The sequence below is a fragment of the Rattus norvegicus genome, chromosome 19 (assembly GCF_021556685.1).
Source record: "Rattus norvegicus strain SHRSP/BbbUtx chromosome 19, alternate assembly SHRSP_T2T, whole genome shotgun sequence".
Classification (NCBI taxonomy): Eukaryota; Metazoa; Chordata; class Mammalia; order Rodentia; family Muridae; genus Rattus; species Rattus norvegicus.
In genome coordinates, this window is record NC_141552.1 from 53,737,789 (window position 1) to 53,753,572 (window position 15,784).

The 15,784-nt window shown below is 49.5% G+C and overlaps 1 protein-coding gene across 3 annotated transcripts in view; it reads left to right on the top strand.

Moving 5' to 3' along the window:
- The window catches only part of Vac14 (VAC14 component of PIKFYVE complex), a 101,183-nt gene that overhangs the window by 41,219 nt on the left and 44,180 nt on the right, over positions 1–15,784 (top strand). For 2 of the 3 annotated variants that reach the window (XR_015643389.1, NM_177930.3), the window contains 1 exon segment: positions 9,375–9,531. Coding sequence is in view for 2 of the 3 variants with exons in the window: in NM_177930.3 (NP_808791.1) it covers positions 9,375–9,531 (157 nt within the window). In the remaining variant the exon portion in view is untranslated. 3 annotated transcript variants of the gene reach the window in all.

Below are 15,784 nucleotides of genomic sequence, written 5' to 3' on the forward strand. Positions count from 1 at the left end.
AGCACCATCCAAACCAGGCCACCATTAGAATCCTCTGCTTGGGCCTTCCCCAGATCCCCTCAACTGTACCCTCAAGCTAGGCCTTGTTGCCTGGACACTGACATTTTTTTCCCTTTTTTTTTTTTTTTTTTTTTTTGGAGCTGAGGACCGAACCCAGGGCTAGCACTCTACCACTGAGCTAAATCCCCAAGCCCCTGACATTTTTTTTTTCTTCACAAAATCCCAGAAGACTCTGATGCACATGTCTGAGTGGGAGCTACTCCTGTGGACCAGCATGAGATCTGTGGAAACTGGGACCCCCAGCTCTCAGCCCCCACACCCTCTTCTATGTGGTCTGGAGATGACCTGTGCTCACCCCATGCCCATGCACTGCTCCTGGCATCTTTAGAAGTCACATGTTCCTCCAGACTGTGGCGGTTTTCCTCTGGAAAGCTAAATCTCAGTGGCAGTTTCCTGCAGCTTCACAAGACACTCAGGCCAGAATGAGACCATTCCCCACAGGTGACAGTTCACTCCTCTTACTGACTCTGTCATGGACCCTGGACCCAGCACCCATCTGCATCCTTCCGTGCACCTCTCAAGAGGACTCAGGGCTTTTCCATTTCACCCAAGAGGAAACTAATTCCAAAGAACCCAGAGAAGTTAAGGAATTTAGTCAAGATCTCTAGATGGCTTCCTGAAAGACCATTTATGACCTGACCTGACCTCTCCTCTCTCCATGTCCCTTCCTTCTCTCTCTCTCCATCTTTCTGTCTCTGTCCCCAGTATACCTTCTTCTGTACATTAAAACTGGGCCAGGGGCTGGAGAGATGGCTCAGTGGTTAAGAGCACTGACTGCTCTTCCAGAGGTCCTGAGTTCAATTCCCAGCAACCACGTGGTGGCTCATAACCATCTGTAAAGAGATCAGATGCCCTCTTCTGGTGTATCTGAAGACAGCTACAGTGTACTTATATATAATAAATGAATAAATCTTTAAAAAAAAAAAAAAACTGGGCCAGAACTCATCTGTCTTTATATTCATCCCCACACAGCCTTTATCACTCTTTATAATGGCAGCTTAGTGTGGGCTTTAAGAGAAGTCTGTCTAACTGAGCACTGATGCTCAGAAGTATTTTACAAAAAGGCAAACAACCAAGTTGGCACAGTGTGCTGGTCCCATCCAGCCCTGTCCCCATCGCTAAGGCCAGGTGCTGTGGGACACTTATCAGTAAGCCATGTTTAAGCAGAGCTCTGGGGGGTAGTCAGGAAAGCTTCCCGTCTCCTGGTTACCACAGTTCAGGAGCTCATCACCTAGTGATAGAACTCTAAGGATATGTATGCATGTGCACTCGGACTTGGCAACTCTAAGAGCTGGGAACTCAGGTCAGTAAGCATGGATGGCTGGATCACAGGAAGGAAAGCCTATGGGGTTAGGAGTAGGGAACACAGTCTAGTCTCTCAGTTGATCCTACCCTAGGCTGTACTCCAAAGGGGGCAACCACTAGCATCATCTACACTAGTCTACATGATTGGTCGGTGGAACTGACATTAAGTACTGGGCCTTTGTATAAACCCGTAGAAAAAAGTCTCCCAAGTCCATTTTGGGGGGAGGGGAGCAGGGGACCTGCCTAAATCCCCTAGGACATGTGCTGTGTTAACCAACATTACCTGTGAGCTGTGTAGAGCTAAAAGGTACTTTGCTTTGCAAAACCCTAAAAAGCAACCTGAGTACTCTTCTGATTGGAAAGAAAATGTGTTCACTCCTGCACAGAATGCCTCACCTACCAAAGACTGGCCTTTCTCCTTGGGGCACTGCTCATCTAGCTGCGGAAGGCAGGGTTCTCATGCCATGTAGACCACAGCTCTGTTCAGAATGCCAGCCTGCCTGCTGCCTTCTGCAGCTCCTGTTTACCTTGTGTCTAGGGCAGAGGCCTCCAGCCCGAGTGCCAGCTACTGTGGGTGCATTTCCCACTGCTCTTGGCCTTCATTCTGGCTTCTAGGGTGAATTCTCTGGCTGATTCCCCAAGCCCCAGGGCAGCAAGAGCCAAGTTATATGTGGTCAGGGATGGAGGAGGCCTGGCTACTGAGCTATACCCTTATAACAAAAGGAGCTAGTTTCTATGTGGGCAGAAGTAGAAAACCCAAGGATCCTGTGAAAGTCAGACCTCGGTGCCTCTGCCCTTCCTGTCAGATTTGCTTCACAGCATGAGGGGCAGCCTGACCTGACCCAGATCACCTACAAGGCATTACAATCAGCGTTCAGATGTTCCTTGGCATTGGTTGACACTGACTAGAGTGCAGCTTCCAGCGTCTGGAGCAGCATCCCTCTCTCGCCTCTCGGGAACATTCTTGCAGCTTCCTCCTAGCCAGCTCTGAGGAGAGCACAGTCTGGGGATTTCCTGACAATAGAAAGAAAAAAAGGTTCCCCTTCAGAGGAGCTGGATGGCTGCACCAGTTGACATCTAAAGCCTGAGCTAGTACTTGCTGTGTAACCCTAGAGCTTCCTAGTGCTTCCTAAAGCTCAGTGGGACTTTAAAGTGGGACATTTGTCCATCCATCCTGTTGGCAGCAGCTATTCCAAACTATGCATCTTTTATTGTCTTCCCGTGCTGCAGATCAGTATCTGCTAAGTGATTGTCTGGGCCTTCAGAGCCAGACTATTGGTTGGAGGCAAGAACAGGCTCCCTGTGTGAGGACTTGAACCTGCCGTGCTTGCAGCCACAGTGCCATGGAAGGGAGAGGGCAGGTGTGGTAGTGGATGCCCATTAGACCAGTGAAAGATAGCAGCACAGTCCTTGGTTGCTAGAAAATGAGTGTGACAGATGTCATTATCTACATTTATCCTATGCATAATGCCAGTTGACACTATAAAGTTGTCTCCAGCAAAGGGGACGATCTGAGGAATCCCCTAGTTTTCTCCTCTCTGCTGTCTACCCCATGGGAAATATGAAGCCCTTTTCCCCCAACTCCTGAGGCTTCCCTTAGAGACACCTTGGCAGATTCTGTCTGCATTCATTGTCTTCAACCTTGACCCTTGAACTCCATCAGGGAGTCAAGGCAGCAAGCACATTGCACTCCAGAATCAAGGACCAGCTGATGGGCCCTCCCCACCCCTACCCCCACCCACTGCCATGGTAACAGCAGGAGCTCCTGTTCCTGCAGAATATTGCTTTCTTGTAACCTCCCTCTCCCTCCCCTCTTCTTTCTCTCACACAGAAAGAAAGCACAAGTGTTTTATATTCATTTTGCAAAAATGCTGTGTAGTGCATACTAATTGGTGTGGCTTCCTCCGGCTTTCTTTGAGCTAGTCTCCATCCTTGGAGCCAGGACTCCAAGCCAGCCTCGGGCAGGGGCCCAGACAGCCTGTTCATTGGCAGAAGAACTGGATCTGGGTTTCTGGGGATGGAGCAAGGCTGGCCACATGTCTGTGGTTCTGGGGCATTTCCTTCTGGCCTTGCGGGATCCTTGAGCAGAGATCTTCGTCCCATAGCTTCCTGCCCCCACTCCAAGGACTGCAGGGTCTCCAGGGAAGTGTAGAGCACCACAGTCGTGACCTGGGCATAGAGACTGAAAGCCAGGTCTCTGCTCATCTTTCTCAATACCCTGTTGACTAGACCTTTCTCTGCAATAGCTCTCCTCCCTGGGCCAGATCTTTGTTTTGATTGCTGCTTCAAAGGCTCAGGATCCAAGCTGGGACTGTGGATCAGCTGAAAAACAGCTAGCAATGGGATTTGATCACTTCTGAATGTCAGAGAGCCACTACAGCCCCACAGTACCTCCCCAGTATCCACCGTACAGCATTCCTGCCCTCCACTCAAGCAGTCCCTTCCCTTGTTCAATTCTGGTCTGACTGTTTAAGGAGCAGGAAGGGTCAGTTCATTGTGTGTGCACCTGTGTATGTATGGTGCCACAAGCAGGGGTGTGGGCTTTTTGCCAGTCCCTAGGACTGAAAACAAATCATTTGCTTTGTAAGCACAGGAAGAGTGGCTGGGAGCACCAGAGGAACCTGTAGACAACATTTCCGGCTTTAATTGTGCAATTGAAGTGTAATTTGCATTCGTTTGCCATTTGATATTAGACTTTCTAGAATAAGAGAGTTCTGAATGCAAAATGTACAGCCTTCCTGGCTCTGCTGTCCTGTCCAGTAGTGGGCAGGAGGCATCAATGCAGAGACAGGTGCTGCACATTCTCATGTAAAGCCCTCAGGATGAGCCATTATTCCCACCGCATCACCAAGCCAGGGCCATTAGCAGCTTGATATTGGAATTAAAAGTCTTATAATAAGGATGGATGTTGGACTCTTTGTGCTTGCTTTCTGTGATTGTGCATACGAAGTCCCCTTGTTCTTTGGTACCCATAGGGGATTGCTCCAGGGATCCTCTGGATTCTATAAAATGGGCCAGTATTTGCATATAGCCTACATATATTATCCCATGCACTTTCAGTCATCTCTCAGAGACATGTTATACCTAATATAATTAAATGCTGCAGCAATGACTGTTATGCCTCAATGTTTAGAAAATAAGACAAGGAAAAGCCTTTATATGTTCTGTATAGGTGCACATCACCTGATATTTTCAGTTGACAGTTGAACCCTTTGACACAGAGGACCAGCTTGTCTCACAGTCTTCAGGGCAGCCTTGCATGATCAAGCCTCCATTTGTACATACAGAGGAATATGCTATTACCTGCTAAATGGAACCCAGGTTCTTTAGTATGGGCCATAAGCTTGGGACTTCCAGCTTGATTTCTGACTAAATACCCCTCCCGCCCCACATCCCTCTGTGGAGCTAAACCACCACAAGAATGGATTGCCTTGTTCTCTGTATCTATAAGCAGCTTATGCTAGTTAAGAAAATGCTTCAAATGTGTACCCCAACCTGTGTGCGTGCGTGCGTGCATGCGTGCAACACGACCTTGGTGGACGCACCATCAAGTACTTCCAAGGGCTCCTGGCTTCCCTCAGACCAAGTTGCTGGTTCCTAAAACCCAAAGGTTCTCTTTCAAGTAAATGTTTTTGCATCCTATAGCCTGTGGCTCTGGCAGAGCCTGTCCTGTCTAGCCCTATGTCTCCTATAGTCAAAGCAGAGCCATGGGAGCTGCTCAGTAGGTGATAGGAAGAAGAGAGCTGTGTTAGACAACATTAACTAATGTAGAGTAGGTGTTGGAAACCTGGAATGTCTGACCACAAAGCCCTGAGTAGTTTTATTAGCAGATTTAGCCTTCTGGACCAGAGCTGAGTATGAAGCAGACGCTTTTTATATTGGGCTGGGACTATCCAAATCTCAGATTCCTCGTGTAGAGTATAAGGTGACACCAGTGGTGATTGAGAGTGTTAGTTCTAGCCAGGAGCAACTACAGCTTGCTCCTCTGATCTCCTTGTCCTTATAGCCTGGTTCTTGAGCTGCTCCGGGAGACATGATCTTGTGCAGGCCATTCTTCTTGCATGCTACTGGATCTTCCTCCCTCCAACTGGAAAGAGGTGCCTGTTGGGTATCTAGTGTCCTGTGTGCCTGTACTGGTGCCAGGGCTCTTACAAGAGCTGACCTGGTGTAATGTGTGCCATACCCCAATTACCATTGCTGGGTCATACTTTCTCATTGAGCATTTGACCTGCAGGACTTGTTGCCCAGAGGGTGTGTCACCCTGTCCACCTACACAGATAGCTCTGAGAAGGACTATATGACTTGAAGAAGCAGAGTTCTAGAAGGAGATCAGGGTGGTCTTCTCTTCATCATCATCTCTCCTGAATCTGAATCAGTTGTCAGGCCATAGGGCATTGGAAAGAATGACCACGTGGGCACTGGGGCAAGCAGCACCGAATGGGAGTTAGGTTACCAGTTTGAAACTTTGCCTTAGTTCTTAATGCTTTTCTTGCATATACCAAACCTCAGCTGTTTTTAGATGTTTTCATAAGGTTGCACAACCATCATTGCTGCCTAATTTCAGGACACTTCATCTCCCTACTCTTCCCCCCAAGAAACTAGCTGCACCCATTAGAAGTCTCGCTCCTAACTACTGGCAACCACAAATGCACCTCATCTTTTCAGATCTGTCTCTTGTAGATATTTCATGTATTCATTGTAGTTTGTAGACTTTGTGTCCACCTTCTTTGACTTAGCAAATGTTTATAAGCCTCTTCCTGTTGCTACAGAGTCCAGTGTCCTTATTTATTTGTGTGTACGATGTGTGCACATGCCATTATCAAGGAGGACTTTGAGGACTCAGTTCCTACTTCTGCCTTATGAGTCCAGGCCTCTGTTATTTCTGATAAGTGCTTATGCCAGGCTTTGTCCGTCTCTATCTCACTCTAGGAGCACGGGCATTACGGATGTGTCCTACAGCTTATGTTTCTACAGCAAGTGCTTTTACCCACTGAGCCATGGCTCCCTTTCCTCATTTCTTCTTATGACCAGGTCATTCTGTGGAGTGGATGTGCCACATTCTGTTTATCAGAAGAGGAGCCTTTCCATTGTTGGGCTAGTGTGAATGTTCAGATAGATGTGTCTGTGAACACATGCCTGCAGTTCTCTTGGTAACACCTTGGAGGAGGAGTACCCCTGTGGAAACTCTGTTTAGTTACTGTGGAACTCTTGGCTTGATTCTTGCTTTGCTGTTTAGTTTGGATGAGTTACCCCATACTGTCCCCCAACTCCAAGTTCGAGATCTTGGAGTTTACCATTCCTGACCAGTAATTTACTTGTGAAATGGAGTACCAGAGACTGGTGGGGTGGGTTTTTTTGTTTGTTTGTTTTTTTAACTCTTTTAAAACTCCATATAACTGCCATCTGCTTCCCCACGACACCCTCTTCCCTCTGTCTCTTCTAATCCTGGAGCAGTGAACCTGCCAGAGACTCCCTTCAGGGAACAGAGACCTAGGCCTGCAACCCAAACCCATCTAGGATCCTCTGGTTCTTGGTCTGACATGGGGCCCACTTTTGCTCCTGCCATCTGACAGGGGTATGTAGGGCCATGTTTTCCATCCACTACAGATCCATTTCCCACAACTCAGCAAATAGAACCCATTCCAAGAGCAACCAGGACCCAAATTCCAGTGCATGAAAGGACAGTCGTGATAAGCTTCTGGCAAAGCTTTGTTCATTCTTGTGTCCACAGTCATAGCAAGGGTGGCTCTGACTCCCTCCCTCCAACAGCTCAGTGCCTCCTGCAGCTCAGTTCTGATGCAAGGCAGAAGCTCAGGCAGGGCCTAGGGAGTGTTTCAGTACCTGAAGTGAGGGAGCAGTGGGGATGGCATCTGTGTGAGTGATGTCATGACCATCCTGGAGGAGGCCAAGGGGGTGCAGGTGATAATATCATGTGCCAAACATGATACAGCTTAAAGAAGACCAGGAGGCCAGAAAGGGTCAGCAGGCAAAGGGAGCCTCAACAAGGGTACTGGAAAGCTGGTCAAGCAGAAACTAAGAAAAGTGACAACCAATTGCATAGGGTAAGACACTGACTTGCTATCTGAACTGCTAGGACCGCTTTTGTACTTCAGACACCATGTCTTCCATTGTTGCACGCATGCATGCCATGACATGTGTATGTACATGAAGATCAGAGGACAACAGTGCTCGCTGGTCCTGTCCTTCCACCTTTCGAGTTCTGGAAATTGATCTCAGGTTGCCAGGTTTGATGGCAAGTCGTTTTACCTGCTAAGAAGCCATCTTGCCTGCTCCCTCTACCTTTTTGAGATAGAGTCTCAGAACCAGGAGCTCACCATCTTAGCTAGACTGACTGGCCTACAAGGACCCTGGATTTGCCTATCTACTCCAGCACAGGATCCCACTGTGCCTGACTTTACATGGATGCTGGAGATCCAAACTCAAGTCCTCCTGGTGATTGGCAAGCATTTTACCCACTGAGCCCTCTGCCGAACCACAAATTGATCCTACCTGTATCTCCCAAATGCTGAGATCACAGGTGTACACCACACTTTATACCCTTTGATGCTGGGCAGTTCCCAGTTAGCCTTGTGATCTTGACAGGAAGCAGTTTGTCCTCTGCAGTATACTGTTTTGCCGAACTCCAGTCAGTATTCATAGGTTAGGTGTGTGGAGTACATTCATAATCATGATATTTTCAAATTGCAGTTTGTATTTTAGGATATAACCCCATCTTCACTTGAGGAACATTTGTACTTACAGGGTTTAGTAGCCCTTATCACTGATTCCAGAACATTTCATCACCCCCAAAAGGAACCTCATCTTTGCCTAACCTTGACCTTGTGTGTACCATATTCCACTAACTAACCTATCAGAGCCCCACCCAAGAGCTCAGCAGCTTTTCCACTGGTCCCCACCTACTGTGGCTCTTTTTTCCACCCTCTTCCTCACAGTGGTTAATTCTTTCTTGATCTGGGTTTAGAGTGGTGCAGTAAAAGGTGCAGTTGTCCCTGTTGTCACCTGATGCTTGTTGAGCATGTGCTGGGTGCCAGGGTTGGTCCTAGGGATACAGCTGTGGGTGAGCATGTGCTGGGTGCCAGGGTTGGTCCTAGGGATACAGCTGTGGGTGAGGCAGAGGCAGGTGTTATTGAGAACTAAAGAATAGGAAGCAGAAAGCACTCGCAGGACCTACAGTAGGAGGAGCTCCCTGTGGAGGGAGTTAGACTGTGGGTCTCTGGGCCAATGAGACTTAGACAAAGGGGTATGCATCCATGGTGATGCCTTCCCAACAGGGCGTGTCCATGACCTTTCTCTAGTGCCCACTGTATGGTACCACAATGAGATGGGCTTTGCCATCCTGTAGCTCTGCTGCCAAGTGAAGATAGTGTAGTTTCCAGGGCTACTGGCCTTTAGGGGCAGCCCTAATGGAAAGAGGACAATATGGCCTGGAGTAATGTGCCTTTCCTTAGAAGAGTGCAGTAGGCAGGTAGGCAGTTGAAGAGGCCTTGCCTGGCTCATCCAAGGTTAAGTGGAAACACTTGAGAGACAGTCCTGTCTGGCTGTTAGGAAGCCTTTTAGCACAGGAGGCCCTTTGGACTCTGTGTGGCCTGATGTTACCGCTGCAGTGACAGCTGTTCTATGAACAGGGATGGATAGGACCAAGGCCTCATACAATACAGAAACTGAGATACAGCCTGTGTATGGCTCACCCTAGTGCCTAGGACCTGCATCTCAAGGAGCCCCTCCAGTCCTTGTTCAGATACAAAGAGGAAGGAAAAAGATTCTCCAACCTGGTCAGCTTCCTTTCCTAGGCATTGCCGTCAATGGCCTCTTAACCCATACCTTCACCACATTCTCCCTAGTACTTTTTCATAGCTAAAATCTCAGTAGCTCTCACAACAGGCAAGTAGCATGTGGTCTACTGACCCTCCTGTCCTGCAAGCCGCTCCTCGTCGCTGACTCAGCTCATAGTAGGGAGTTTGTCTTTTATCCTCCGCTTGTCTCCCCAGGTTGTCTTGAAGGATCTGGAAGTGTTGGCAGAAATTGCTTCCTCCCCTGCAGGCCAGACGGATGACCCAGGCGCACCTGATGGCCCTGACCTCCAAGTCAACCACTCGGAGCTTCAGGTGCCCACCTCCGGCAGAGCCAACCTACTAAACCCTCCCAGTAAGTATTCCCTGAAGGGTCTGGCCTAAGGAATGCTAGTACTGAGTCTTATTCTATCTCGCCCAGGAGGTCACTTATAAGTCTGTTCTGCCATTTATGAGGGTCAGTGGATTGCCTACCCATGGTCTTCTACCTCAAGCTCTCTTGCCTCCTGGCTTACACTCCATTAGCCCCTCCCTGAATAGATCCTCACAACCCTTTTCCCTCATCTTCAGCACTTTTGATGTTTTTGAACCACTGACTAAGCACAAAACCCTCTGAGGCAATTTCTCCACAGGCAGGCAGCCAGCCAGGGCCTTCACTCTTGGGTCTCACAGGTGGAAGAAAGCTAGGCAGCCATTTCCTCCTCACTGAAGCTGAGAATAGCTCAGCATGGCAGGCAGCCCAGGCAAGAGACAGGATAATTCAAACAGGCTGTTTCCGGGCTGTCCTTACAAGTAAAGGTAGCCAAGGCATTCATAGTGCTTGTTCTTCGGGTTCCTTCGGGCTGGCAGGTAGCTCTTCTCCCTGGCCACACTGCCCACCCAACTCCTCCCTTCCTAGACAGAGACCACCTCCCTCAGCCAGTGATCCTTAAAAGAGCTCAAGGACACAGGTTGGTAGGAAATTACCTAGTGAATCTTGGATGTTTGCCAGGTCTTTGTCCCTTGAATCCCTTGAATCCCCTCAGGCCGTCTAGACACCAGGACCTCATTAGCTTCTCATAGACTCACAACCTTTCAGAGACATTGTCCCTCCTGCAGCTCTGCGGCATTCTAGGCCCTAGCCCCAGGCCCATATTATGCCTGCACTGCCCCAGTAGAAGCTATTTGATGTTTGGCCAGACACCATGCCCCAGTGTCTGAGAAGTTCAGAGTATTTTCAGAGCTCTACAACCTTGGTACACCCCTGGACACACCAAGTCAAATGACAGAAGGCCATGTGCTGAGGACACCTATCCATGACACTCAGGCCCTGTAGCAGGTAGCACATGGGAACCCAGGCTTCAGGCTCTCCTGCTGCATGCTCTCCCTGATGGGTTAGTGATGAACTCTAGCAGCAACCTGCCTTCCTCCCTCCTGCTTCCCCAGGATGCCATCACTTCCTCACTCAGGAGACCAGCTTCCCCTGGGCAGTCATTAACTATGGTCAAGGAAACAGCTCCCTTATCCTGATGCCAGGACCCCTGCTGTGACTCCCACCTCCTGTCCCTCAGCAGAGAAGCACTATGTACCCTCTGTCTCCAAGTCAGCATATGGGGCCCAGCCCCAAACTTGGGAACAGATGGCAGAGATCAAGTATGGTGGTACAGAACAGTGGGAGCTAAGTGAGGTAGAGAGACTTTTCCTTAGATAGGAGAAATGGGGGCAGAGAAGAACCCAGAAGAGAGGAGCCCTGCAATGGCCTCAGCCCTTCCTCCCCAGGAGACAGCATGCTACCATCTTCTGTATTCTCAGAGTGACAGCAGCAGCAGCCTGAGCAGACTGGGATACCTAGTAGTCCCAGGATCCTAGGGGTCCTCTCCTTCATCTGTAAGCATATTGTGGGTTCATGCTGCTGAGGGCATGAGCCAAGAAACTGCTTTGGGCACCCACCCTAGAGCTGGGATCCTGCAAGGTTCCTCCAGGCACTGGGATATCAAAATCATCTGCTGCTTAGAGAAAGAGCTGAGGATACCTACGTGGCAGAGAACTCTGAATCTTGACTCCTCGCCCCACCCCACCCCCAAAATGAGTAGGTGGCTAATGAGTCTGAAGAGACTCTTATGCTAGCCTGCAGAAACTATCAGAATGGTTCACCTCACCCAGAGACACTCAAAAATCATAGGAAAAAGAACAACAAAACATCCCAGATGGAAGGAAAGTCAACCCTGGAAAGAATCCCAGGGAAGTGCCCATAGCCAGTCCTGTGATTTCTTTCACAAACCTGTGAGAGTGGGAGACACAAAGTGAGCCTGAGCCATTGTAGAACTTGGAGCTCTGAGACCCTCTGGGTACATGCATTCATACGTGCACATCTGCAGCTGGCATCAGACTTTACAAGTGTGTTCATGGCTCGGGAAGATCAAGATCAAATCAGTAATGAAGAAATGCAGGAAACCAGTCTGTCCTCTGCCCTCTCCTGGCACAGATGTCTTGGGAGGGAGGCCCATGGCAGACTCGAGGGAAGTATGGGGTGTTTTTGAGGTCAGAAAGAATGCAGGAAATGTTTTCATTCCTCTGCTGGCCACTCTTCCCAGAGTACTTCCCAGGCATGCACTGTGGTTCTGTCTCCTTCTGTGCACCCATGCACATGGACAGAGGATGCAAGACCAGCCCTCCTTCCTGTCTTGAGTCCATTATCTTATACCTCTCTAGGACACAGCTCTGAGAAAGGAAGTCACTCCCCTCTCCTCCATGCAGGAACTTTCTAGAAGGCAATGTCAGGGCATCTGCAGGGAAACCAATGGCCCCTCCTTCGCATTAGATCTGTACATTCAAACGGTGCAGATACCACAGTGGTAGGGAAAGACCTGTCACACCCCCAGGTGAGTGCTGTGTTGGTCCAGGTGCACCACTACAGTTGTCCCCAGGGCGTTGGAGGAGACAGAGTTACCCACATGGGATTTTTTCCTCTCGCCTGGCTTAGCATAAACATCCCTCTCTCTCCAGCACAGAGACCCAGGTCTGGGTCCCACCTCCGTTGTTCTTGACCAGAAAGGAACTGCTTCCAGAGCAGCGGAGAGCTGCCTAGGCAAGGGCCTCTGAGCAAGGCCAGCTCCCACCCTGGGGCTCCTGGGCTCAGCTCATTGTGTACCATCTCTACCTAACTCAAGAAATCTGTAATGCGTTGCCAGGCTGTGGGAAGAAGGGGCAATAAGCAGGCCTCCGTGGGCCCTCCCTGACCCAGAGCTCTCACAAAACAATTAGTAAGACCCAGGAGCTCCAGCATCCATCTCTTTTTCTCCCAACGCCTTGGACAGTTCTGCTCTCAGGTAGATATCAGGCCTTGGGAGACCCAGGTGTCCTCTGGATCCTCAGCTAAGTATGCAGCAGTGACAGTCTGGGCCGAGGGTCATGGCAGGTCTGAAGGTTGGCCTGAAATTTCAGGCTGCCATGACCTGCCAGTTTGTTGTGGCCCATTCTTCTTTTTTTTTAAAGCAGGGTCTCAAGTATTCCAGGCTAGACTTAAATTCATCAGGTAGCCAAGGATAATCTTAATTTTTAAATCATCCAATCTCCACCTTCCCTGTGCTGAGATTACAGGTGTGTGCCACCACTAGGGAGAAGCTAGGGATGGCTCTGGACAGGCTCAGCAAACATCCTGTTCCCAACACCACTGACGGCCAAAAACTGATCATGGCAACATACCCTGCATCCCAGGCCAGTGTAACCAGATGTCACCAGACAAGCAAGTCCTGGAAGAAACCCGGGAGGCTCTCAGGAACTGGGCCATTTCTCCCCGTAGTAACAGTGGTCACAATAGCTGCCAACATTGGCCATGTGCTTATTGAAACTGACACTGTGCTAAGCCCTGTCTTTATAGGACTGTTCACCTGGATCACTCTAGCTCCATCCAGTACCTCTAAGAGGAGAGCATGCTTTAGTCCCTTGATCAAGGATGATGACAGGCATTTGTACCTGGCTAAGTAACCCCATACGCAGAGGAGCATAGGAATTCTATTTACAGCTGTTGAAGGTTTCTTCACCTAAGGGGAGAAGCCTAGCTAGTGGTCTGAGCTGATCTTGGTGCCCTCTTCCCAGCTGTAGCCCCAACCTGTTCTACAATTCCCAGAGAAGTAGTTCTTCACAGTGATTCCAAGGACCCCATTCTGGCCTCTTGATACATACAGCCTCATTTCCTGTTCTGCTTTCCACTTACTATAACCACAGCTTCTCCAAGAGCCTTGCCTCTTGCTCTTTGAACCTCAGAAGTCTCAGTCAGTCTCTCTCTCTCTCTCTCTCTCTCTCTCTCTCTCTCTCTCTCTCTCTCTCTCTCTCTCTCTCTGTGTGTGTGTGTGTGTGTGTGTGTGTGTGTGTGTGTCTTTCACCTTCTAGGAGGTAGCAGAAACATCTGCCACCTATGCCCTGTAGTGGTCCTGCTTCAGGCACTACCTCCTCATCTTCTAAACTGGGATGGCGTACAGTGCTTGGGGGCTCCAGAGCTGCTCCATAAGCAGGGCTAAGATCAGTCAATACTCTGCAGTGAGAAACTGCCCTGATATCTGTCCTTAGTATCACTGGATCCCTCGGGTCAGTTCTAGTGACATCCTCTGCAAGTCTGTCTCCCCTTTAGCCACTCAAGCTTGTCAGGGTGGATGGGAGAACTGACCTGTTTCCTCTTGGCTGTGAGGAAACCTTGGCTCAAGGGGCAGAGGTATAGGCTCCAAATCTGAAATAGCCCAGAGTCATAATAAGTGCAAGCACGCAGATCATCCCCACTTCTAGACTTAGGTTTTGTCAGGATTACCTAATGTCTTGTGTGTCCTTGTATGCATCTCAGGCTACAAGAGCTAGGTTTTCTTCACGTGCGCGTCCCTAACAGCAGGTACCCAGCAAGGATGAGAGATCATCAAAATAAAGGATGGCTGGAAACAGGTCACTGAGAATGGGCTGGTGTTCCCCAGGCCCATTGTCCAGAAAGGTGTCCCTTGGTCCTACAACCAAGACTCCTTGTTAGTTGGTCTTGTCAGTTCTAACCCTCTCCCTTCAGCACCAACCTTGGCCTTAGCCCTTGCTTCAATGGCAGCCCCGTCCTGATAGCAGGTGGCGGTGTAGACCCACCACTACCCTAAAAGCTCGGACATTATCCCTGAGTCCTTCTTTGACCCTTTCTTTATCTTGTCTTATAAGCCAAACAGCAGAAATGCCTCCCAGATATGGGTGGGGTTCCAGTTCCGATCTTGGACGGTTACTTCCAGGACCAGGTTGCAGGGGGTTGGTTGTTGTGTCCTTTCATCCATGAAGCCATGGAAGGGGTGCTACCTCCAGTTCTACAACTTCCTCTTTAAAAAAGAAAAAGAAGACCCCACTTAGCCTCCTTCTCTCCCAGCCACTTAGTTCTAAGGGGAAGTTGCTCCTTCCCCTTCATCCCCTTGGACCTAGGTCAGCTTCCCAATCACTTACCCTTCCATGAAGGGTTTTCTTTTTGTAGTTATTGTTGTTTGTTTGCTTGTTTTGTTTTGTTTTGAGACAGAGTTTCCCTAGTAGCCCTGACTGTCTTAGAGTTCCCTATGTAGACTAGTATGACCTGGAACTCATAGAGATCCTCCTGCCTCTGCATTCAGAGTGCTGAGATTAAAGGTGTGCACCACCACACCCAGCTTCATGAAGCATTTTCTGTGCCAAGAATGGACTGTATTCCTTTCCCCTAACACAGATGAGAGGCCAGCTGTCTCCGTGGCCTGGCTAAATCAGCAGAGTCCAGGTCTAACCTGTTCCCTTGGCCTTCTGGGTGTGCTTTCCACAACCACTGGCCCTTTCCCTGCCTCTTCAAGGCAGCAAATCCTAATGGCTCTTCAGTTGGGCTGCTCAGATCCGTGGGCCTGACCTCAGCAGGGAAGTGGGTAGAGAAGGAAGCTGGAACCTTGCAAGTGGAGTCTGAGCTTGGTGGCTAATGTTTTCGCATCTGGTTCTGCTGCACTGTAACTCGGGTTGTGTATTGAGGCCAGAGCTATTTTTATCCTGACATGTGAGGCTCCTTCACGTCATAGCCACAAAACTCAGTCAATTCAAAACATCCCAGGGAAGGTTGTTTGTGAAGCACTCTGCAGATTCTCATGTCGCCACATCAGGTTTCACTTAGTAACATCTGCAGGGCTGGCTCCCCAGCCACCACCACACCGGCCTGTCTTTGTATACAGAGGGCTCCCCACAGCATCTGTCTGCCCCTGAGCAGTTAGTCAGTCATGTGAGCTTCTTTCCAGAGCCCCACAGGCTTCTTCCTTGCCCAAACCAGAACTACAAGGCAGATCTGTGTGGCTAAGAGACTGCACTCTCCCTCACATCCCTGTCAGGAAATGGAGATCCTACTCTTCTCAGCCCTTCAGGAAGAGCCCTTGAGACACACAGCCCTCTCCTCTCCTTCCTAGCCTGCTGGTTCTCACCAAAGCAATTTGTGCACCATTTGAGTGGACCTACAAAGTGCATTGTCGGCAGTGCTGAGGGAGTAGTTGCTAGTCCACCTCTGTCCAGATGCAGATCTGGAAGGCATGCCTCAGTCAGGCCGCCGAGCCAGGCCCAGCTCTGCCTCTCCTCAGGCGTGTAGAGCACCAGCTCGTGTTGAGACAGAGCCA